Source organism: Pinus tabuliformis, chromosome Q (genome assembly GCF_031772625.1).
Source record: "Pinus tabuliformis cultivar Carrire ecotype Pingquan chromosome Q, CPIR1, whole genome shotgun sequence".
Lineage (NCBI taxonomy): Eukaryota > Viridiplantae > Streptophyta > Pinopsida > Pinales > Pinaceae > Pinus > Pinus tabuliformis.
The window spans coordinates 931,553,813-931,580,104 of NC_142296.1; the positions used below are offsets into that span (position 1 = coordinate 931,553,813).

General features: G+C 38.3%; 1 protein-coding gene across 1 annotated transcript; it reads left to right on the forward strand.

Annotated features, from left to right (window-relative positions):
- The first annotated feature begins 4,378 nt into the window (after nt 1-4,378).
- LOC149222521 (uncharacterized) lies at nt 4,379-6,508 on the forward strand. Its single transcript, XM_089387618.1, has 5 exons — nt 4,379-4,465; nt 4,844-4,999; nt 5,960-6,039; nt 6,242-6,291; nt 6,381-6,508. Exons 1-5 carry the CDS (start codon nt 4,379-4,381, stop codon nt 6,506-6,508), a joined length of 501 nt encoding a protein of 166 aa, XP_089243744.1.
- The last annotated feature ends 19,784 nt before the right edge of the window (nt 6,509-26,292 follow it).

A 26,292-nucleotide genomic window follows, 5' to 3' on the forward strand; every position in this document is an offset into this window, starting at 1 on the left:
AGACTGTCGTTCAAAAGAAAAAGGAACAACATTCGATTGTTGCTCATGTTGAAGTGCAAACAGATGATATATCGGCCTGTGACAAAGAAGTTCAAACTGAGGCACATTCCTCTAAATGAATGCAGACTATAAACACGAGGTGATGCAATAAGAAGATTCAAGTAAATCTCCTACTTGCCACTACTACCTGGGACAGTGATCCGAAGACAGTAAGCCTACGAGAGGGTTTGATGCAAGCTCAACAAGCAGTAGAAAAACTCACAGAACAAACGGTTTCTCGAGAAAAGTATGAAGAATTACAACAACAGCTAAGGAATGTCAATCTATCTGAAAGCCAAGCTTTTGAAGGATGGCGAAAGGAAGAAGAGAAAGTTGCAAAGGTAACTCATAGTTTAGATGTAGTTATCAAGCAGATGGATACCTTATGCTCTTTATACATTGACATCCTAACATGTAGAGCCCCTGCTAATAATTATGCCTTGTTTTTAATGGAATGATATTTGCAATTGAAAATTAAGGCTGTCAAAGCAGGAGCCCCTATACAAATTAATACTATTGATGATTTCATAAATTGTTGTAAGCACTATGGAGTAAAGGTTCAAAGACTACTGTGTGAATTTTATCTGCACAACCTCGTGTTAGATCAAGAGACAGAGCAGAACCCCAGCCCTTTCATTGGGGATATCCAACTGCAGGCATTTGTTTCATTTGGGGTTAATCAAATCAAATGGCTTAAAGCCTATAATGCCTTCCAAAGACAAGAAAATGGATTAGACTTATGGGTAAGAGCTAAGCCTAGAGATCCATTACAGTTATGGAATAAACACAGGAGTCTCATGAAGATTCCGGGCGTGATTGAAGCATTAGGACCCATTCATACAACAATCAATCAACAAAGGATAGAATATTTATTTACCATTAAGGACCTTGCCGTTGCAGCTGCTAAATTTTGATACTAGACCTCTAATTCGAATATCCAACTCAGGGAACCATTTAATTCTGAAAACTTTAAGTTAGCCGCTGATCACTTGAGCCTCTATGGTGAACTTATCTTGAGGGTAGGGCCATCTTGGTTAGGATATAGGTTTAGGAGTCCGATTATTTGGCACCCTGCACCGAGGTACCAAGCCCTGTATGAGATGCCTAAGGGCCAGACAAGCCATCTTTTTGAACACCTAGTTAGGCATCATGGCTGTAGACCACCACATGAGATTCCATCTCCAGCTTACTCTCTCACTGCCTTACATGTCAACTACAATGTTTTCATGAGGGCATGAAAAAGAGTAAGCAGGGGGGTGTGTGGAGTACTGAAGAAGGTATGTTTTATTGATTATTTTGTCATCTTTTCTTTAAAAACTCATAATCCCTTTGCATCATGAACTAGGTAAATAAGAAGAAATTATGACAAAATCGATGAGATTTGTATGTAACACAAAATAACTAATAATCGCCATTTTCTTATGCAGAAAAAGGGAAAAACGAAAGATTGTCGTCCCAAGGAAAAAGACAGGGCAGAATTAACTGCTGCCCCTGCGGCAGGAAACCATATGCAGACAAGGCGATCCAAACTGAAGCGTATCAGCCAAGGAAAGGAAAAGGAGATATCGAATCGGCGCAAGAGAACAAAGGGATAACTGGAATTAACAGTTTGGTGAATCCCTTAGGATCCTTTGATCCTGAGGGATCACAATCTTAACTATTTTTGCATCATTGATATCTCCGCTCGTCTGTTATAAAAAGGGGCAGCACTGCTAGCCCAGGGGACGGGTTGTTGTTACTTTTATGTAATTTCTCTTTGTACTTAAAACTTTGATCATCGACTCTCGTTGAGAAGTGATCCACTGTAACTTTGTTTGAATGCTTTAATATAAATCTGGTTGTTGTTCCATCTTTGATCCTGGAATAATCTCAAGCAGTGTATCCTTGGAGTCTAAGGGCCCATCCCTGGTGGAACACTTGCTCTTGTATCATTATCTTTAGTTCGTGCGTGGTTTTCATTATCAGCTTTGTTCGGTAATCTGATGTGTTTTTTTATTTTATATCACAGCTCTGTTATATTTACAATATCGCTCTCTATAACAGGAATATTGTATTGTTCATTCTGACTTTATAATGCATTGCCGTTCCTTTAAATCATTGATGTAACATTACTGTTCTTTACAGAATGCTGTTGCTGTTCAATTACAGAGTAACCAGGCTGTAATATTCTTAAGTTGGTATTATTGTATTCATCTATGGTTTATATTTAATTACGATTGTTGTTTAATTGACGTTGCTGTTCCATTACGAATTGTGATCGTTATTTGTTATAACTGAGATTAATACTTGTGGTATCAGAGTCAGATTACTGTTTCTCTCAATATCTAGGTGTGCTGTGTGTGTTATTTATTTCGGTTTACTATACATTCACAATTGGCTTTAAGTGTTGTTCTATATTTCATTACTAATCAGTTGCCGTTATATTTCCGTGTGCTGTCCGATTTATTTCTAGAGTAAAGATTGTTATCTGATTTCTGTAGGATACGATTGCTGCACTTATTCTTGTAGGTTAAAGTGTTGTTGTTTATAAGAATCAGTTGCTGTTACATTTTCTAGTTGCTGTTCCATTTCTTAGTTGTTGTTCCATTTCCTAGTTGTTGTTCCATTTCATGTTATTTGCGTTCTCATCGCTTTGGTGTGCAGAATGATCTGAAACTGTAGTGGGCGTTGACATTTGTTGTCTAGTTCCCAGATTGATGATCTGTTCCTTGATTATCTTTAATTATATCAGTTTACAGAGGGATGAGTTACTGTTATTGGACCCTTGAATGATAAATCGCTTAGTTTTCCGAATGCATGATTTAGGCTTTAAAGTGCTTTGCTATAAGTAGATCTTGTTTTAAGGATCCGTTTACTCTTGTATTCTGAGCACTATACTACTAGCATTACTCTAACAAATGATCACCTCAAACTGAGTACACTCTTTGAAATAACAAATCGTTCCTGGATTGACAAGTTAATGTGAGGTAATTAGAGGTGAAAAAGAACCTTTTTAGGGCTTGACAATATCTTGCTTCAACACAATTCTCAAATTATTCCATTCAAATATGTTGCAAATTGGTTCAGATCTATCGAGAACCTTGTAAAAGCTCATGTTCACCAAAGTAAGTAGAGTAAATTTTTACAAATGTACTATACGATAAAACAAAATAAAATTAGTACATGCTTATTGATTCAGATTGGATCATTATATTGTTTTCATCCATCTTGATGTTTTTAAAAGTGGAAAAAGTGAAGGAATCAACTCGCAACACCATTTTTACCAATGGGATCCAGTTTGGAAAATTGGGGTCTAAAATCTTCCAAGAGTATATTGAGGCATAAAATGATTTTTTTGGGGGTAAAAATTTGTCACTTAAGTGCAACACCTTTTTGTGTTATTTTAAATACAAATACCTTTCTAATAGTGCAAGAATCACCTCAATCGAAGTTTGTATGCAAAAGTTATGCCACTCAGAAGTTGACCTTCCTATTTTGACCACCATAATTCAAGAGGATGTCATGTCAGCCCCCATTATTTATGGAAAAGGGATTGGCCATGTGATCATGATGAAGAAGGCCCTAGAAGATTCAATATTGTAAGTCTAGTTAAGAGTTGAAGGAGTCAAACCTAACCACTAGTAGGATGTTGGGTTGTGTTATAACCAGGTCTCTAGGAGGAAAAGAGGTTCCATTCTATTCAAGTGCATTTGGTTACATAGATAAGTAAGTAGCCAAGAGTGTATAGGGAGAGAGAAAAAAAGAAGATGTGTGCATTGTAGTAGCGCACAAGCCATAGCACTCATTTCTTTGTACTTGCATCCATTTTCTATTCAGAGAAAAAGAGAATTTAATAACTTCATCTTCCAAATAGGCTTTCTTCCAAAAAGGTTTCCTAAGGTATATCTTGTGTTCTTGAGATTGTGAGCGATTGCATTTTTGTATGTTCTCTATTTTTTGCATTTACATATTCCATACATGAAATCATAATTTAATAAATCTAGAAGTCTAAGGAAATTTAATTTGCATATAGTATACATTGTTGGATACTTTAGGATCACATATGAACTTTCTTTTCTAGAGGAATTAGTACTTTTGGGGGGAGAGGGGGGAGGAGGGGTCAAAGTTTTTTTTTCTCTTACTTGTCTGTTCAACCCTTAGGTTTATTCCTTTTTGCAACTACTATTCTTGGAGCTCATTGTTTCCATTTTTTTTTGGAGTGGCTATAATTCTCTTTTATTTGTTGGGTCTAGATCTCTTCTTTGGGCCTTCGTTCACACAAATATTTCCCAAAGGCAAATCCACCAAAATTGTTTTATATTCTTCCTCAAAGGTTGGAAATTCCACTATCACAACGACGATGAATGAAGGCTCAATAATATTCAAAGATGCTTTGAAGTTGCCAAAGGGAGAACCTTCTAGGGAAATTTTGGGCTTTGCTCCCCTGGTAGGGATGAAAAGTAAGGCAATAATGGGGGTGGGGGTTCAGTGGGTGACGTGATAGTCTCTTGTTTTTCCACAATTGTTCTCTTCTCTTTATTTCATTTCAATATGTTGGAAATTTCTTACGAGGTTAGAAATTAGATCGGGGGTTAGAGCTCCACTTTGGGCTAGGGATTTGTTCTTGCAATTAGGAGTTTCTCGATGCCTTCATTTAACTTTATTGAGTAGCTATTAAATATTCTAACTCTTTGAAAAAAAACAATATAATGGTGTTCCCTCATAATATAGTTGTTAATTCCACTAAAACCATTCCCACTATAGTACTTAGAAAGCCCTCATATTTAATTCTTACGCCTGATTGATTGATTAATTGTGATGTCAGTCTTGCACCGAAATCATCACCCCTGTCGCCTCAAACGAAGAGACAACGATGTTTCCTTCGTCACCGTTTGATCTGAAGTCGTTTTCGGATATGTGTCAGCGTGATTTTGGAGTGTTGCCCCGGCCATACTGGGTCACCACGCAATTCGGCGGATATGTGAGTATATATACACAGGGCATGCAAGTATATTTTAACGGTATCTCATTTTTATGTTTACATATTCCAATATTTTAGATGGGACGATTTCTTTATTTTATTTAAATTAAATATAAAATATGTTTATATAAATAATTAATTATTTTAATTAAATTAATAATATATATTTTTAATAAGTGTTATATAAATATATATATATATATTTTTTAATTTATTTTAATATTATAATGAAGAGATTTAATGAAAAATGTAATTTTGATTTATTATATATATATTTTAAAAATAAATCTAATTTAGTAATAGTGTAGTTATATAAATTAAATGATTATTAAATATTAATAGAAATTAATTAATAATAAATATAAAAAAATCTAAGTTATAATACACCTCACATTATCAAAATTTAAAAAACATGAAAAACATTTAAGTTATAACTTTACTTTAAATATCTATTATTATTAATAATTTATTAAAATAAAATTATATATATATATAATTTAATATTATAATATAAAAATAAGTCCTCGGAAAAATATATATTTAACGCACTTGGTCAATTACGCATAATTGTTAAATAACACATAAAATTATGGTGGTCATTATAATGAATGAGGGCATTATAAAATTATGGTCATTTTTTAATAAACATGTGGTTCGCTATCATAATGAAAATGATTGGGGTTATTTATAAATTCAATATCTCTATTAATAAATTATTTATATTATATAATATTCGATAAAATGAAAATTATATAATAAAATGGATTTGTAATAGTATTTTATAAAATTATTAAATTAAAATTAATAATGATGAATTATAAATTTTACTAATTTAAGTTTTTTAATATTTAATAAAAGGTTTGAAATTAAAATAGTTAATGTTTTGTTATAAATATTATTGAAAATTTTGTATTTAAAAGTATTTAATTTATTATTTGTATTTTGATTATATATGTGCAGAATATAAAGAAAGTGCTCAAGCATTTTGGAAGTAACATCATTTTTTCTAATGGTTTAAGAGATCCATATAGTAGTGGAGGGTAAGAAATTTCAATCTTATTTTAATGCATAATTAATTTTATTAATTCTTCATTTAATTACTTATATGATACAGATGAAATTGTAATGTTGTGGAGAATATATTAAATAACATTATCATTATTTTTATCATTTATGACGTATAATTAATATTTTTTATTGATGATTTATTTAATTATATGTATGTTTTGGGTGAAATTGTAGTGTTTTGGAGAATATATCAAAAAGCATCGTGGCTATTACTACTAAAGAAGGTATTAAGTTTGTTGCATTTAAATTTTTTCTTAATAAATTTAAACACAAAAACAGAGATGATAAAAAATGACAACTTGATGATTTGCAGGAGTCCATTGTCAGGATATTGTAGCTTCAAAGAGTGATGATCCAAAATGGCTCAAGGTGCAACGATTAAAAGAAATAAAAGTCATAGCAAAATGGATTTTGGACTATAAAATTTCAGTTCTGGAGTAATGCCCCATTTATTTTTAGTTCATCAAATGACTCGATATTATTATTGGAGGGAATTTATATAAATGACCTGGTTTATTCACCTATATTTCAATGATGAGACTTAAATCTTTTAATTATTTAATTGGCATCTATTAATAATATACTAAATAGGCTCATTTAAATATTTTATAGTGATAACATGGATGGATTAATATTTATTGATACGATATAATTAAAATTACCAACCATTTACGAATATGACACTTTGAAATGAAAATGTTGGATATATTAACTTGTGGGTTTTGTCGATGGTTTTTCTAGTGCAATAATAAACCAAAGATATATATTGATGCAGGATTCCGTCAACATTATATTGCACTCTAGATTGAGTTAAGGTATTATAATATGTTGTGGTTAGATTTATGCTTTGGTTTTGATTTTGGAATCTTTTCATATGTTGATTGTAGAGTGTAGGCACATATAACATGCTTAATGATTAGTTCACATATGGGTAAAGTGGTTGCATAGAAGTGTATGCGATACCGTTAGGAGAGGAGGAATAGCATTCCTATTTTTACTTCCTAGAACTCCTTTTCCGTGATTAGTTGAAAAGTTGGTGATGCTTTAACATAGATATTGCAGATTTCCATGATGGTAGGCCACAAGTTTGGTCACCCACAAGGTATAACTATTGTGGATAAAATCATCCTATTAGTTAGGATCAAAATATCATAGTGAAATATGAATGATATTTTTTCCCCAAAATTAGAATTTCATTACTTGCAATTCAATTGATTTAAGAAACCAAGTGCCTTATTATGGTGGTTTCCTTAAATGTATCTTGTATGCCAATCCTTTTATACTTTCCAACTAAACAATTCAAACTCTAAAAATTGAACACAAAGAAACAAAATCCTTTATCAACCAAATTTGTTATAAAGAAAAAAAGTATGAAATATGTTACTCTAATTAACTTATCAAGAAAGTTAATTCACATATGCAAACCCCAACTCGAAGCAATAATTAATGAGGAACAACTACAAATTTTATCTGAAAAAAGAGATAGAGCAGTGTGGATTGGTTATAAATTAAACTAAGGTATTCGAACTAGGATTTATGTTTCTATTATAGTTGCCCTAAACTCTCATGGCTCCCCCCTGGGGTGGGGGAAGGGGGTGATTCTTCCTTTAGTAATATAGTGGCAAGTTGGGCATCGAGGAAAATAACCCACAAGCCCAACAGTCCAAATGCAAAAAGAAATGTTGTTCCTAGTGCTGCATCAAATCTACACAAAATAAAAAAGAGAAGGAAAATATCATTTCAGAAATAATTTATCAATAGGGGAAGAAGGCCACAAACTTTGTGTCATGCATCTCACAAACTACACAAACCATAATATTTGAAATCACTTTGGAAAATGTAGGGGAAAAGATACAGTACATGAAGGACCATGCGATAATCTGCAAATTCATTGACATTTGACAGTAAGAGAGACTACTCATTAGATGGATCTAAAAGTACTAGAAATTGCATTAGGTGAATTTTCAGGTAAAAATTGGGCCTCAAAACAAAAATTATACTCAAAAAATTAAATTTAAAAGTACCACTATGATTCAAGATGATGATGTCATACATATGGGAGAATATTTTGGAAGGAAAAGAAGAAAACTATTTTTTTTTATTGTATCTTTGGAATATCGCCTGCTTGGTTTACTCAAATGTCAATTGTAGGTTCCCATTGAATGCAAAATTAAATTCCACATCTAACGACTACCCACTTTGAATGCTTTTGAGTAGACCAACATCGAAGAGAAATGAAAATACATGGAAAAATGTGAGTACCAACTCTACATTCTTCTAGGTAGATCCACAAAAAAAATTGAAAATACATGAAAAATGTGTTCAACACGTTTTTAATGTATTTTCAACTTTTACCAATGTGGGTCTACTCAGAAGTATGAAGAGTGGGTACTCATTAGATGTGGTATTTGATTAATCATTCAATGGGTGCCTACACATGACATTTGAGTAAACCTAGAAGGAGATAAGCATAAAATACAATTAAAAAAATTCTTTTCTTTTCTTTTAAAAGTTCACTACTCTCACTTTATTGTTTTAACTACTATTTTATTATTTTCCTTAGGATCCCCATTTTAGACCTTAAAATTCGCCTAATGTGAGAGAGGATATAGAACTTAAATGGGTTGAAAACAATGTTTTAAAACTCCGACTCGGACTCCGACTCGGCCGAGGATCGACTTTGACTCCAACTCTGACTCAGTATCGACTCGGCTGGCTCGATTTCAATGACTTGATCGTTGTAAAAAATACATGAAATATATATATATATATATATATATATATATATATTTTATCTAAAAAACATAATTTTAAAGATTTTCATTTATGTTTCCAAACACAACATTATATTATAGATGGAAGACAACACATGATCAAAGTAGGCTTATGAATATATCCATTATATTAAAATGGCACCCAGTGCATTGTCTAATGGCAATACATAGTCATACATGATCAAAGATTCAAAACAAAAAACACATAACCAAGGAGGCTAGAAATGGCCTCTACAACAAAAATAAACTGTGACCAGACTCCAGTACTACTGGCTAGTAGCTACTGCCAGAGGAGCCAAGATCATGTTGATCAATCTCTAGATCATCATCAGAGTTAGAAAGGGGGCCCATGGATCCTCCTCCTCATCATCATCTCCAACTGCAACTGTAGAAGTGGTACCACTAGCAGGCTGTGCAGCAAATGCAAGCTGAGATAGAGAAGATATGCAGCTGAGCTTTTGTCATGGCTGAGCAGAGGAAGCGCCTGAGACTGGAGTCCTTGCTGGCTGTGAGACTGGGGCTAGTAGTACAGGTGGATCGGGATCTGCATTCAATTGAACATCATGTTCAACTGATGCCTCAATATCTAAATCTAATCAAGATCCTCATCAGGATCAAACTCTGCTGGATGACTCTCCACTACCCAATCTGATGTTGGATCAATGTCTTCCAACACAATGGGATCTGAATCAGGTCTTTTGTTTACCAATTGGTTTCATCTGAGCTGGAGGTTGTATTGGACATAGACTAGATCATTTAACCGTTTTTTATCCAAACGGTTTCTCTTCTTTGTGTGAATCCTCTCAAAGACAGACCAATTGCGCTCACACCCAGTAGCATTGCAAGTTTGACTCAAAATACGAATTGCAAACTTCTGCAATTCAGGACAATGGCCACCAAAAGCCTCCCACCATTGTGCCGCAAAAAATATAGGAGTGTAATGAGTTAGCTCAACAAAATTACAAATTATATCCAACTTTCAAATTATAAACGATTTAACAAAATTTAAAAAAAAGAAGAAGTAAAACTATTAAGAATTTGAAAATTGAACTTTTTGTTTACCTGACTCATCTGCTTCTCTTGCAATTTTTGCTAGGTTCTTCCCAAAGGTACCCAAGGCATTGTTGAAGGTTGTGACTTGTCGATGTATCTTTAGCTGATCAGACTCCAATGGGATCATGCGATCAATGCAGTCAATCAGTCCATCTCTGACTTGCCCCCTCAAAGCTCCTGACTCCTTAGCTTTATAATGATACCGTGGGTTCAAAAAATACCCAGCTGCATGTATAGGGCGATGGAGTTGATTGTTCCATATTTCATCAATGATTGCCCAAATGGGCCCATACTTAGCCACTCTATCCTTGTATGCCCTCTTTATTTGCTCCTTTGATTGATCCATAGCCTCATAAATGAATCCCATAGCCAACCTTTCCCCATCCACCAACCGCAACAACTTAACCAGTGGCTTAGCAAGCTTCACAATCTCTGCTGCCTTTCTCCAAAAAGTTTCTTCATTAACTTTATTTTTCAATTCTTTGCCTTCCGGTTTGTTAGACCAATTGCTTTGATTCCATTCATCATTGGAAGACATCTTTTGCAAGTTTCTATTTTGGGAAAGCATAGATTGCAATGTCAAAAAATGAGTAGCAAATCTAGTGATGGCAGGCCTAATAATATCCCTGCCCCAAATGTGTTTCCTCATGAGGCTCAAAATCATGAATGATTGTAGATAAATTTTGCTATGCTTTTGGAATGATTTACAGTGTTTTTGACCCGATCTATTTTTCCAATATCCTCAAGCATGAGGTCTATGCAATGTGCAGCACATGGGGTCCAAAAGATGGTCTTGTGTTTTTCCTCTAATAGTTTACCAGCAAGAACCTAGTTAGAGGCATTATCTATGATGACGTGAACAACATCAGCCACCCCCACCTCCTCAACGACCTGATCCAATAGCTGAAACAACAATTTCCCATCTTTTACCTTATCAGATGCATCAATTGATTTTAAAAACATGGTTCCTCGTGGGCAGAAGACAAGAAAGTTTATGATGGTATGGTTTCTTTGATTAGTCCATCCATCTACATGATGGTACATCCTGTTCTTGCCAATGAGTCCTTGAAATCTTTCAAATACTCATTAATGGAGTCAATTTCTTTCTGCAAACGATACCCCCTTAGCTCATGCATAGTAGGGCCTTTGAATCCTTTTCCAGCAGCATGTATGGCATCAAACATAGGCTCATAATATGGTGAACGGGAAGCATTGAAGGGGATATCAGCATCATACCACCATCTAGCTATGTACTCACAAGCAGTCTCCCTCAATTCTTTCTTCCAATGGTCATCTAAAGTGGGCTGCATTTGACATTTACTAGCTTGAGGACCATGTGCATCTGATGGAGAGGAGGGAGTGAAATAACTTTTGATAGTCATATCACCCTTTTTCATTCTACCCTTTCCCTTATCTTGAACAGAACCAAAAGAGGGAGGAACATATTAGAAAGGGTTGGATGCATCAGTATGAGGGATAGAGGAAGAACCCTCAAAATCATAATGGGGGTTGGTAGCCATCATTTTTTGTATCTCCCTCTTCCTCCCAATTTCAGCCTCTAACTCTCTTTGCCTAGCCTTATCTTCTTTAAACTTCTCAAAGCTGGCTAATAATTGCTTCCTAATCTCCCTAATTTCTGATGAGGTACATGGAGTAATTTGGCATCTAATCCCTGCCAAGTGTTGTTTCAGCCTATTAATGCCCCCAGAACCTTCCTTAATTTTCCTTTGGAAAAATTTGCAATGCATTTCACTATCAACCATTTCAACATATGCCCAAGGAAGATCTCTCGCTCTAGGTGCCATTTTTTGACTAGGAAATGAAAGCAAACAATCTGAAAATGAAAAAAAAAAAAAACATTGATTCGATGTTCATTTCTTTCACAAAAAACACTCTCTAGGCTTTCTAGATATGCACCTAAAATTTAATAACCCAAAACAGATTTTTAGAAGTGAAAAGAAATACCTTTAGGCGCAAACTGCCTCCTCAAGCTTGCTCCAAGAATCAACTCCTCAATGCTGCTCCAAATGGCTACACAAGAAGCTCCTCACTCCAGCTACAATGCTTGCCCAAGACTTCTCATTGCTGCTCCAAAAAAAACTCAAGAACTACTCACTAACTCTCACTGAAGTTCTCACTCAAATGCATGAGATGGATGTGAGAGAATGAGAACATTTGAGTGGGTTAAATAGGGTTTGGGAGAGGGGAATGGACCCCAAATAACACTTAACCAATTTAGAAAACACCTTGGAGTCCCCAACAATCAGCGAAATGTTAAAAATTAAAAAAAATAAATAGAAAAATCGTTGCTTTTTTGGGTGACTGGCCAGATTTAATGACTCAGCCGAGTAGATGCGAAAATGGCCAGGTTGACCGAGTCATAACTGACTCGGCCGAGTCATGCAATAACTCAGCCGAGTCATGCAATAACTCGGCCGAGTCAGTCATGACTCGGCCTCTCGAACTGGTATTTCTGCCGGGTCATAAAAAATTTTAGTGGCTCGGATCAACTCGGCCGAGTCAGATCCGAGTCGGCTGAATTTTAAAATAGTGTTTGAAAAGGCTTTTTCACAGTTAATTTCTACAATGTGGAGGACAATAATAAGATTTTCCAAGGAGGACCATACTTATTGAATTTGAAATGCTTATATATGATACATTGGGTGGAAAGATATAACCCTAATAAAGAAGAATTCAACTCAACACCAATTTGGCTTTGACTATATTCATTATCGTAGGAATTTTGGGACCAAGATACATTGGGAGGTATAGGTAATGTCATTGGCTCATTTATAAAGACATCAGAAATGACCAAACTAGGGTGATACACATCATATGCACAATTATGTGTGTATTTATGGTCTGTAACTTCCAGTGGATATTCCACTGGGTAGTTCATCATAACACATCTTATAAAATTATGCTTAAAATCCAAAATCTACACTATGAGGGTTTATTTCTCCTTAGAATTTGAATTTTTAAATTATTATTTATTTTTATGCATGCAAATTATAATTATGTAGAATAGAGAATAGAAAAATAAAATTCACAAGCATTAACACAAGATATAACTTGGGAAATCCTTTTAGGAGGAAACCCAACTAGAAGGTGAGATTTCTTTTCTCTCTTACTTTGAATGAAAAATGGATGCAAGTATAAAAAAGTTAGGCATGTGGCCTATAAGATACTATAATGCACAATTCCTCTATTTTTTCTCTCCATATCCCCTCACAGGTAATCTACTTATCTATGAAAAAAATGCACTTGAATAGAATGGAACCTCTTTTCCTCCTAATGACTTGGTTATAACATAGATCAATATCCTACTAGTGGTTAGGTTTGACCCCTTCACCCTTAACTAGAGTTATAATATTGAATATTTTATATTCTTATTCCTCATGATCATGTGGCTAGCCAAATTTCTATGAATAATGGGGGATGATGTGGCATCCTCTCAAATTATGGTGGTCAAAACAAGAAGGCCAACTTTTGAGTGGCATAGATCTTTCATATGGACTTTGATTGAGGTGATTCTTATTCCAATGGAAATTTGTCTATGTGTAGGATAACACAAAAAGGTGCAGTGCTTAAGAAATAGAGTTTTACCACACAAAAAACACCATTTGATGCATCAAAATTCTTTCAAAATGTTTGAGATCCCAATTTTCAAAACAATGTCATCTTAGTAAAAATTGTCCTGTGAATTTCTTTCTCCACTTTTTCCACTCAGAAAACATCGAGATGGATGAAAAAAATATAGTGATCCAATATCGATCAAACCTACCAATTATGGGACTCTTTTTGTCCAAAAAATCTTATACTAAATGAGATGAGGAATTTTTTCCTCCACCTTCTCTTGGATGTACTAAGCTTTTCCTGGAAGTTGTCCTTTCAACCCCTCCCCTATCTTGTATGTTTGGACCTCTTCTACAAAACTATGTTTTATGTCAACTCTTCCTGAGAATCTAGTGATAAATCCTCCATAGAAGGCATGACCTATTCCTCTTCCTGATCTAGCATGGAAACCTCTAGAGTTACATATTCTCTACATACACCACTAAGTAAATGTGAATGTATGAGAGTAGACTAGGTCTATAGGAATCATCTCCCACCTTTTCTAGTATCTTAATGGAACCATATCACAAATCCTTAATTTTGTTATCAAGACCTTGTAGTCGCTCCTTGTTCAATCATAACCACAACTAGTCTCTCATCTTGAAGGACTTCTTTGTTCTATGTTGATCATGCTTGGTCTTATATTTTTCCTTTGACTTCTATAGTGTCTCCTATATTACATATCAATTGATCTTCCTAATATTCTAAAAAAAAGTATACCCTTAAGGCATACCTTGCAATATCATCCCTCACTTCTCCTTCTTTCTCAAATGTAATATCCAAATGTGAATGTGGAAAATATGAAAAACAAGTTCCAAGTGGGATCTTACTAGTGGACTTGTGGATTTCTGTGTTATAAGAGTGTTGTATATATACCAAATTTTCATTCCAATTATTTGGATTATTTTAATTGTAACCCCTCAAAAGATGCACCAAAGTCCTATTGACTAGTTGTGCCTGCTCATCTATCTATGGGTGGAATGTTGTAGGCCTATTTAAATCCATGTTCATCTTGAATCTCCCACAGTATAATCCAAAACACACTAAGAAATATTTTGTCCCAATATAAAATGACACTTCTTGGTATCCCAAAGTGCACCCAAACCTATCCAAAGAATAAGTTTGTTTCTTCTTGCCCATGATGGTAATTTTACAAGGCCACTCTGCAGTCTCATGCCCACGAGAGTCAAGCATAGTGGTTAGCTGAGGCAGTCCACAACATTTTTGGTGCTGCTTGTTAGCTCTACTACAATTTTGAATAGTTGAGGGTCAAGGACAGCTTTGCCATGTTGTATTATGCTAAAAGAAAACTTGCTTCAGTCTTGTCCTTCCCCCTCCTTTATTTTCTCATATTTTCATCACTCCCATTGTTCTTATTTTATTCTAGAATTCTTCGCAAACCTATATTCCCTTTTGCTCTCGCTTAATCTCTGTATTCCACTGCCTTTGTTTTGTCCTTCCAAAACTCTGCATAATCCCTGTTATCTCTATTTTCTCCATAAAACTCTTTCATTTTCGTTTAAAACCCCTAAATCCGACAAAACCCTTTTAGGCCCCTTTTCCCTAAGCCCCAGGTGCTAAACTCATGATCCCGCGCCCACGTGACCCGCCCCTCCATAACCCTTTGCCACCCTTTTTCTCGTGTGCTAAACCTTATCCACTTCTCCGCCGTTGATCGCAGCCATTGCAAGATCTGACGACAGTCGCACCTTCCCTTGCCGAGACCTGCATGCGCGTTAACTTGCGGGGGCGGCGGTTTTCATTTGCCATGTGTTGCTTTCTTATTCGATCGCAGTGGTTTATATGGAAACCACCGAGCTTGGTAGGCGGTGCAGGGAATACCGCTCGTTGCACAAAACCGCCATCCCCACCGTTTAAACCTCGCGCACCTTTCGCACCTGATTGCCGTCGGATCTTCCCAACTACGATCCAACGGCTGACGATTGTCTTCGCCTGTCTGCGTCCCGATTCCTCCCGCCAACAATCTCCGTCGTTCATTTGCTTGATCCAACAGATGTTGTTTGTTCCCTGATATGCTCATGCTTCCGCCATTATGTCTACACCCATTGCCTGCTCTATCCTCCCGAAACATGAAGATGGCCAACTACCAGTCCCTGTATTGCCTATATTAAATATTCAAACTACCTCGTTCAAGAAGTAGCATGGCCGAGGACAGAGAGGACCACTCTCGAGCAGTTAAGAGCATTGAATGGTTATGGGTTTCTTTCAATCAGCATTTCGCCTGCTCAGAGAAGGACATCAGACTATCTAAAAAGGCCGATTTTGTTCATTAAGACACTGAGATTGCAGCAGAGGCCCATTTCAGATTGTAAATGTGGTTGGTAGTCCATTATGACCCCGCCACGCATAGTTTAGCAGTCTGTTTTTGTAAACCAACCTCAATATATATCCAGAAGACAGAATGTAATAGGTTGATGAATGTTATTTTGATGTAAGATTCAACTTCTGGAGACTGTAACTATTGTGATACCTGCAGTGTCTGGTCTTCATTTTCAGCTAATGCAAGCTTCTTTTGTTGTTAATTGCTCACTTTCCACTTCTTCTTCTTTGTTCCAGGCTGTGCCTGTTATGCATTTATTCATGTGCTGTAGATGTTTAGCATTAGAGGGGTTGTCATCCCACCTCTGTGTTTGGATCTAGCATGTGTCATTGAATTTGTATGCAAGTTTCTGTTCTTTTAATGCCAGAGAGCTGTCATCCTGTCTGTGTATTAGGAAACATATTTACAAACCTCTTTACTGGTTGCAGCTGGCCATCACAGGGTCCTGTGCATCTGCTGGTGTGATTAGTATTCTCCATTATCACATTTTCTTAAAACTGTGAGTAATTGGTGGTCTAGAGCCTTGTAGTTTGGGGGTGTTCACCCATGTCTAGGGTTAAGCATAGTAGAAGTGGTTATCTGGCTTGAATATGTAGCATTTCTTTCCTTCATCCACCAATTTTCCAACATTTTGTTGAATTTGTTATGTTCCCGAGCATCTCTGATATACAACCTAGGAGAGTTTCTTGGGGTGATAACATTAATTGGCGCCATTGCCGAGGAGAGGAGATTGAAGCTCAACTTCCCTGGGAGAATGACACAGTTCCAGATTTTGATGATAGACAAGGTCTGGGCACATATTTTGGTTGTAATCATCTATCTAGCAACTCCACTGGTGGAATACCAAGCTTTAGTGACTCCACATTGCAGTTCTGGTGCAGTTGGTGAGGCATGTTCAGAGATATCTTCAGAAACCATCAGCTGAACCAGTGCCTAATCCTGAGAAGATTGTTCAGCAGAAGAAAATATCGCAGTAAGGAGCATCAGGATCAGGTAAGCCTTGGAATTTTTATGTATCTCTGCTAGTGTAGAAATACCTTCAGAGATTCATACAACTCCTTGTTATTCATTTCCCTTTCGGACCTCAGTACAAAAAAGCATCCATGCTGTCCATCATATTCCTCTGTTTCTATCATTCTTTTCATTGATTCATACCACTCAGTCTACTAGTATCCTTTTACCTTACCTCAGTCATGGCAAGCCAGCAAGCTCTTACAAAGATAGAAAGAATCGTTGCTGCTAGGTATGGACCCTTAGTCTTGCCTACCCCTTTGAATGCCATGCCTGCAGGAGATTATCAAGAATTTATGCCAAAGTTTACTGGTGCAGAAGGAATATCAGCTGAAGAGCACCTTGAATCTTTTTATAGCTATGCTGATAATCTAGATATCAATGAAGAGGATGTCTGGATGAGGGTTTTTGTCCAAAGCCTAGATGGGGAAGCTAGAAAATGGTTTAGAAATTTACCCCCTAGGTCTATTGCAGACATTGAGGCCTTAGATGATGTATTTTTAAAGCAATGGGGGAATAATAAAGATTTTCTCTATTATCATACTGAATTTGGGAACTTGCAGAGAGAAGATGGTGAGCTGCTGTCTGATTTCAACATCAGATTCAATCATATGTATAGAAGAATGCCAACAGAAGTAAGACCCACCCCTACTTCTGCTATGATCACTTATGCTAATGCTTTCGATTCTCAGTTTTGCCTGCTGTTAAGAGAAAGGAGATGTACTTCTTTGACTGATATGAAAACTGCAACCTTTGAAGTAGAGGCAAACATAATTGTTGCAGAAAGACTCAAAGGTGATGCTGAAAGGAGAAGATAGGGAGGTGAATCCTCATCATCCTCAGAGCTTGAGATCGATGAATTAGCGAGGATGATTGAGTTATTGGCCTCTGAAGTTTCCAAACTAAAGGCCGAGCAGTATTTTGAGGAAGCTGAAGCTCATTGTTGTTTTTCTCTTCCAACTCCAAATCCTTATAGAGGAGCAAATGAGCAAATGAGCATTGGCAGATTTTGCAAAGAAATAAAGCTACAAATGAAGATAAAGGGGTCAAGACCCTTTGTCAAAATATAGTCATGGAAGAAGAGCATCATGATAAAGAGGAGGAGGTCTATGGTTTGGAAGGTGCTCCTTTCCTAACACGGTCTGCTTATGAGAAAGAATTATCCAGAGGCACTGTTTACCAGTTTGTTGTAGCTACAGAACAACAAGCTGATCAGCAGAAGCAGTCAGCAGCAGGTCCCACCATCCTCAAAGAGTCTGAGCCCGAAGCCAACTCAGCTTCCAGTGACTATGCAGATCTGCAAATTAGCCAGCCTGCTATCATCCCCTACCCGGTGATCAGTAAGGGAGAAGAAAGCTCTCCATCATCTTTTGTTTCTCTGTCTGCTCAAAAGAGAATCCCTCACAGTTGCACCTTGAACACTGAGGCAGAACATAATTTAATGCTCAAGGCTGAAACTAATCATCTCAGTCTTGATATTCTGAAACCTGCTCAGATGGCCTCCACACAGACTGAAAAGGCAGCTTTTCAGATGATAGAGGAAGAGGGTGTACAGTTGTGGGACTCCTCCTTAGATGAGGATTGTTCAAAGAAAGATGAAGGAGCAGATAATGTCTCTGTGTCCCCTGCACAAGAATACAATGGTGCATCTTTCATATTAGTTGTGCATACTACAAAGGACAGACAAATACACATCGGTCATGATTATTAAGCAGCTATACAGAGGCTCCTGTGAAGAACATCCAAGGAGGAGAGCACACAGAAGGGAGATGAAAGTTGATCCATATCTACCTATTAAGCTCAAATGTCCTAGTCTATTTGAGGTAGATGATCAAATAAATCTTGTTTTGCTGATCTATGATGAACCAGTCGAGAGAAGGAGAAACAACTTTGGTGGCCCAGTAAATGGGCAATGTTTGAAGTTTTAAGTTTTCAGGCCTTAATGATTGTAAGCAGTTTCTCTTCCATGATTTAGTGTAGACTTGGTTTGACTCCATGCCCAATGGATACTAGGCAAATGTTTTTTAAGTTGGTTTCGTATGAAGGCATTGGTTTGCAGGTTCTTGAGACCTCACAGGGAGGATCTCATCCCCAGAAGGAGCCAGTGTTAGCTCTGCTACAATTCTGAACAGTTGAGGGTCAATGACAGCTTTGCCATGTTGTATTATGCTAAAAGAAAACTTGTTGTAGTCTTGTCCTTCCCCATCCTTTATTTTCTCATATTTTCATCACTCCCGCTGTTCTTATTTTCTTCCAGAATTCTTCGCAAACCTATATTCCCTTTCGCTCTCACTTAATCTCTGTATTCCACTGCCTCTGTTTTGTCCTTCTAAAACTCTGCGTAATCCCTGTTATCTCTATTTTCTCCATAAAACTCTTTAATTTTTGTTTAAAACCCCTAAATCCGACAAAACCCTTTTAGGCCCCTTTTCCCTAAGCCCCGGGTGCTAAACTCATGAGCCCATGCCCACGTGACCCGCCCCTCCATAACCCTTTGCTGCCCTTTTTCTTGCGTGCTAAACCTTATCCACTTCTCCGCCATCGATCGTAGCCATCGTAAGATCCGACGGCAGTCGCATCTTCCCCCGCCGAGACCTGCATGCATGTTAACTTGTGGGGGCGGCGGTTTTCATCTGCCACTTGTTGCTTTCTCATTCGATCACGGTGGTTTATACGGAAACCATGAAGCCCGGTAGGCTGTGCGTGGAATACCGCCCACCGTGCAAAACCGCCATCCCCACCATTTAAACCTCGCGCACCTTTCGCGCCCGATCACCGTCAGATTTGCCTGATTGCAATCTGACGGCTGATGACTGTCTTCGCCTGTCCGCCTCTCGATTCCTCCCGCCAACGATCTCCGCCGTTCATTTGCTTGATCCAACGGATGTTGTTTGTTCCTTGATCTGCTCATGCCTCCGCCATTCTGTCTACGCCCATTACCTGCTCTGTGCTCCCGAAACACGAAGATGGTCGGCTACCAGTCCCTGTACTGCCTATATTAAATCTTCAAACTACCTCATTCAAGAAGCAGCATGGCCGAGGACAGAGGGGACCACTCTCGAGCAGTTAAGAGCATTGAATGGTTATGGGTTTCTTTCAGTCAACATTCCGCCTGCTCAGAGAAGGACATCAGACTATCTAAAAAGGCCGATTTTGTTTATTAAGACAATGAGATTGCCGCAGAGGCCCGCTTCAGATTGTAAATGTGGTTGGTGGTCCATTATGACCCCTCCACGCATATTTTAGCAGACTGTTTTTGTAAACCAACCTCAATATATATCCAGAAGATAGAATGTAATAGGTTGATGAATGTTATTTTGATGTAATATTCAACTTCTGGAGACTGTAACTACTCTGATACCTGCAACATGTGGTCTTCATTTTCAGCTAATGCAAGCTTCTTTTGTTGTTAATTTCTCACTTTCCACTTCTTCTTCTTTGTTCCAGGCTGTGCGTGTTATGCATTTATCCATGTGTTGTAGATGTTTAGCATTAGAGGGGCTGTCATCCCACCTCTATGTTTGGATCTAGCATGTATCATTGAATTTGTATGAAGGTTTCTGTTCTTTTAATGCCAGAGAGCTGTCATCCTGTCTGTGTATTAGGAAACAGATTTATAGACCTCTTTACTGGTTGCAGCTGGCCATCACAGGGTCCTATGCATCAGCTGGTGTGAGCAGTATTCTCCATTATCACATTTTCTTAAAACTGTGAGTAATTGGTGGTCTAAAGCCTTGTAGTCTGGGGGTTTTCACCCATGTCTGGGGTTAAGCATAGTAGAAGTGGTTATCTGGCTTGAATATGCAGCATTTCTTTCATTCATCCACCAATTTTCCAACATTTTGTTGAGTTTGTATTGTTCCCGAGCATCTTTGATATACAACCCAGGAGAGTTTCTTGGGGTGATAACACTGCCCTTCTTGTAATTAATGCTCAAATGGAATTGTTGCAAGTATGTGGACCATTTCTAATGGCAATCGTTCTGCAACTTCCCTTGTGTCTATATGAAATTCAGGGGTCAGTGGTCTATGTGGATGAATGTTTCCTTCCCCATAATGTAATTCTTCCATTGTCGGTGGTCCTACAAAATGGAATACATCTCTTTATCATAGGCGAGATACTTTGAGACTGTATCTGAAAGTGTCTCACCGTGATATGCCATTGAATGCCCCTACTGGGTAAGAACTCCTCCAATAGCATAGTCAGAGGCATCCATCTCAATTTCAAATGGTTGTGGTAGGTTTAGTAATGTGAGCATTAATGTAGACCAGAGGTGATGCTTCAACTCGGAAAACGCCTTCTATTGGCATTTAGATCGAAATAAAATTTATTTTGCTCCTCCCTTGGTGACTTGAATCAAAGGCCAAGTTATATGAGAGAACCCCAACAGTAACCTATAGTAGAAGTTGGCAAGATCTAGCAAGTTGCGAAGCTCTGTTAATGTGGTTGGGGCTGGCCAATCCCGAATGACTTGTATCTTGGCTGGGTCCACATGAATGCCTCGCTCATCAATGATGTGCCCCAAATATTTAACCTGGGTCATACCAAAAGTGTATTTCTCCAAATTGGCACACAACTTGTGTTGTCGTAGGGTTTGGAGGACCTGTCAAATATGGTGGAGGTGTTCTTCCCAACTATGGTTGAAGATCATAATGTCATCCAAATATACCACCACGAACGAGTTGGTGAAGGGTTGCAAGATGTCGTCCATCAGCCTCATGAAGGTTGCAGGGGAATTCGTCAACCCAAAAGGCATGACCAACCATTTGAAAAGGCCCTCCTTGGATTTGAAGGTAGTCTTCCATACATTGGAGGGTTCGATTGGTACCTGGTGATAACCAGACTTCAAGTTAATCTTGCTGAAATATTTGGACTCGTTGAGCTACTCCAGAAGGTCATCAATCCGTGGGATTGGATACCTATTCTAGATAGTGATCTTGTTCAACGCTCGATAACCAATACAAAGTCTCTAGGTCCTGTCCTTATTCTATACCAACATGATCAAGCTCCCACAGGGTGATGAACTTGGCCTGGTGTGCCCTTTCTGCAACAACTCTTGAATCTACCTCTTGATTTTATCATTCTCCAGAATGTAGCATCGATATATTGGTCCATTAGATAGCAACACGCTCGTGGTAAAATCGATGGTGTGCTTGACCTGACAGTGTAGAGTTACCCATGTGGGTGAGGTGAATATGTCCCTGTGCTCCTCTACAATCTTGTCATTTGTTGTTGCCGTGTGGAGGAGCCCTGTTTAGAGGTTGTGACCACAATATTCTTCTTTCCTTGAGGGCGAATCATAAGGAAAACAAATTTCCTAGTATGGGAAATGATCTTACTGCATTTCTTCACAGTGATCAAGGAAATGACGGTAGGCGGTGCTACCTCCAGTATCATATACAACTTATTTCCCAAAGTGATAATAACAATGTGAGACCTAGACTCATACAGAACATTCCACTTCCACAAGTATGGTTGGCCTATTAAAACATCACAAAATTCAAGAGGGGAAACATCACACAATACCTCATCTATGAAGGGCTTGATGCTGCAGGAAAGGCAACACTGTTGGTTGATGCGAAAATCTCGCCCTTGGTGAAGCCACCTAATGGTGTATGGATGTGGGTGTGGTATGGTCAGTAGGCCCAACCACTTCACTACCTCTGCTGAAAGGATGTTCTTTTGGTTCTCACTGTCGATAATGAACTACAACGAAGAACCCTTCACCCACATCTGTGAGTGGAAGAGCCACTATCCCTCCTATGGATATTTGGACTCATCCTTCTAGATCTTGGTGGTGGAAATGGTAGGCTCCACATCGATAATATGATTCCCTTTGTCATTGCCCTTGTCGGTTTCAGACTCAGAGTCAGAACATGCATCCGATTCAGAAGTCTTTAGCTCGGTCACCAATGAATTCTTGGCTCAACACTCACTTATGTTATGAGTGGGGCTCTTATGGAACTCACACCATTTCCCTATGTCCTTCTTTATCTTTATGGTGTTTTTCTTTTCTTTTGGCTTCGATGGGTTGTCCTGGATCTCCCCGCCTTGTCTTTTCCCTTTGTTCTGTGGTTTGGGGGTGCCTTTCACTTGCTTTGGATTCGCAGATCCAAATTCTTGCTCATTTTTTTTTTTAAATTTATGCTTGATCTTGACAGCGTATCGATAGGAGGCGCCAAGTGAGGAGATTTCGAGGAAATCCATCTCATCCTAGATGTACTTGTGTAGGCAGTCATGGTACATGAGTACCAAATGTGCGGTGCTACCCAATATCGTATTAATGGAGGTGTGGTGATAATGTGGCACCAACAGCAGATTGAGAAACCCTGATTTCTCGACACCGCGGACCCATTCCTGCGTCTCCAATACTGTAACACATGTTTCTTCATAATATACCTTCTGCATATATTTGTCTGTCGCCAAATGTGGAAACTTAGTGTGGTCGATGAGGTCCCAATCCTCCATTTTTAACAACGGGATCCTCGTGAGACGAGGGCCTTCGAAAGGGACCTACTCAGGTAGCAGGGGCATGGACTGTAAACTTCTCGACATCTGGTTCTTTAGTGACCTTTTCTTTTCCCTTCCATGGAGGGAGATACTTAGGTAGCCTTGTCATGGGTTCCACACCTTCAGCATCAATATCCTCTGTTCCCTGGAATTCTTTCGCCTCCAGGTCCACTACTCTCTTTGGCTTCTTATCTTTCCTCTACTTGGCCTATTTTTCAGTATGTTTCTTTGGGGAGGCGTGCACTGACACCTTCTTCTTCTTATCTTTAATGGATTGTTTGGGCTTGGCTAGTTGGCTTTCTCTAGTAGGGGTAGCCTTCAGCCTAGGCGACCTCAACACTGTAGGCACAGTAGTCAGAGCTTCCATACTTACAACTTCTGGGGCAGCAGTGTCAGAGACAACATCATCAATACTAATAGTTTCAACAAGACTTGGTGCAGACATTTGCTTAAGAATAAGCTTCTGGTTTATCTCAGGAAATTTAGAAAAAATGGGGCTCGCAACTAAATCTTCCCAAACCGGTCTGCTCATAGACAATAGACAGCAAAATTCACCAACAATTCTGAGAGTGAAAAGTGTTCTCTTTTGGACATGCACACGTAATTTATAGGGGGTTTTGAATTCAAATATGACCGTTTCCCTCCAATTTCTAACAATAAATGTTGTTTTGGCAGCAAATCTTCAAAGATTTTTGCCTTAATTGTCACCACCCCGCTCCACTTAACCGTCTTCTGGCCATCAAGTCATGAACAGTAACTCCAACAGTCATTTTCCTACTACGTTGCATGGTGCCTTCCTCCATGACACATCTTCCTATGCACAACTTCATGGGTTGCATATTCGTCCTTCTCTACGCAGCCTTCTTGCTGGTTTTTCCTCCAAGCTGGGCATTGTAGTTTTTAGTCCCGCACTCCCTTGCAACTACCTGGATCACTAAGACTATCCTGCTGCCATATAGTCATTGTGCAGGATCCCTTGTATACAACTTCAACCTGCTCCCATTCACTCTTCCCAGGAAGGGTTCCCCATTCAGCTTCACGATATGAACTGTGACTCCATTTGTAATTTCTTTGACAATATATGGCCCTAACCAATGCATCTAGAATTTACTCAGAAATTGAGTGAATTTACTACCATATAACAAGACAAGATCATTTACCTTGAATGTGTGAATCATGATATGATGATCATGCCAAGATTTTTTGCGTTCCTTCTATACTTGTTGATGAAATCCTACCAAAAATTGATCTTCTTCGAGCTCCATCAACTGTGCAAGTCGTTTCTCTAAGGCCTCGTGATCTGCCATATTCTTCAGCACTACCATGCATAGACATGGCACAATGTACTCCATTGGCATTACGGCTTTGACCCCATATACTAATTTGAATGTCGTTTGTCTTGTCAGCTTCTTACAAGTAGTCCTATAAGACTAGAGTACTACAGGTACGCACACATCCATGTCATTTAGCTACGCTTTACAAATCTTTGTCAGCCCGTTCTCCAAAATATTATTATAGGCTTCAACAGTTCCATTGGCCTACGGGTGATACAGTGTACTCTTCTGGTGGTAGACCTAGAATTCTTTAGTCAACCCATTGATCGTTTTGTTCAGAAAGTGCGTACCCCTGTCACTCATCAACAAATTTGGGCAGCCAAATATGGTTAAGACATACTCAAATGAGAACTTTGTTGTCGTAGCCCCTGTACAATCCTTAATCGAACGTGCTTCCACCTATCTGGTTAGATATTTAGTCGTGGTGATAATATAGCACGCATGTGTTTTCTTTCCTGGGGACTGAATTGGCCCAACAAAATCAATTACCCACTTCTCAAATGCCTGGAAGGACACCTGAGGATGTAGTGGTAACTCATCCCTTCGCAAGGGCCAAACAGTTCTTTGACATGCATCACATGTCTTACAATATGCCTTGGAATCCTTGTGCAATGTTGGCCACCATAGACTTGTGCACAAAATATTATGCACAGTTTCCTTGCCTGCATAATGGCCTCCCGTAGCTCCCGCATGAGATTCAACGAGAATGCTATCCCACTCAAAGTCCATCACATATCTTTGCAATATTTCATCTACCCATTTTATACAAATTTCTTGTAATGATTGAAAAATCGGTCACGCGCACTACTAATTCTTTCTTTTGCTGGCCTGTATATCCTTCCGGTGCCATCCCTGTAGTCAAGAAGTGAATAATGTCTGCAAAATGGTCATCTGCTATACATACAACAAAGATGTGCACATCTGGAAACCCTTCATCCAGATTATTAGGATCCTCTTCTGTTTTGATCCGCAACAGATGGTCAGTTCCCGCATGTAACCTCCTTGGCTTCACAATGACTTCAAAGTCATACTCTTGAAATAGTAGCAACAATCTTCAGAGCTTCCCCCCCAACATAGGCTTGTTGACCAAGTATTTCAAGGCAGAATGATCTATGTACATCTTAAAATTCCCTCCTAACATATAATGGATGAATTTTTGCAGCGCGTACACCATGTCCAACCCCTCATGCTCAGTCGTTGAATAATTTTTCTGAGCCTTTGATAACTTCATACTTGCGAAGGCTATAGGATGGTCCATTTCGCCTTCACCAGCCTGTGTTAGCACTACACCCAATGCAATGCAAGAGGCATCCACATGTACATGAAACTCATTTCTCCAATCAAGGAATACCAAGATCGACGTAGTGACACATCTAAGTTGTGCTGACATTCTTCGTCCCAACATAATGTTGTGTCCTTCTTTAGCAGTTTCTCTATGGGCGCAGTAATTTGAGCATAAGCTTTGATAAATTTTCTATAGTATCCCATATGTCCCAGTGTTGCGCGCAATTGCTTGATGTTCCTCAGGGCCTCCAAATTCACAATTACTGCAATCTTTGCAGGGTCCACCATCAATCCTTGCTTGCA

Bases quoted from the DNA above. Each gene is read 5' to 3' on its own strand.
- LOC149222521 (XM_089387618.1), top strand. From the start codon at position 4,379: ATGAATGAAGGCTCAATAATATTCAAAGATGCTTTGAAGTTGCCAAAG. The intron at 6,040-6,241 runs GTAAGAAATTTC...GTGAAATTGTAG, and splicing joins GATCCATATAGTAGTGGAGG to TGTTTTGGAGAATATATCAA. The intron at 6,292-6,380 runs GTATTAAGTTTG...GATGATTTGCAG, and splicing joins GGCTATTACTACTAAAGAAG to GAGTCCATTGTCAGGATATT.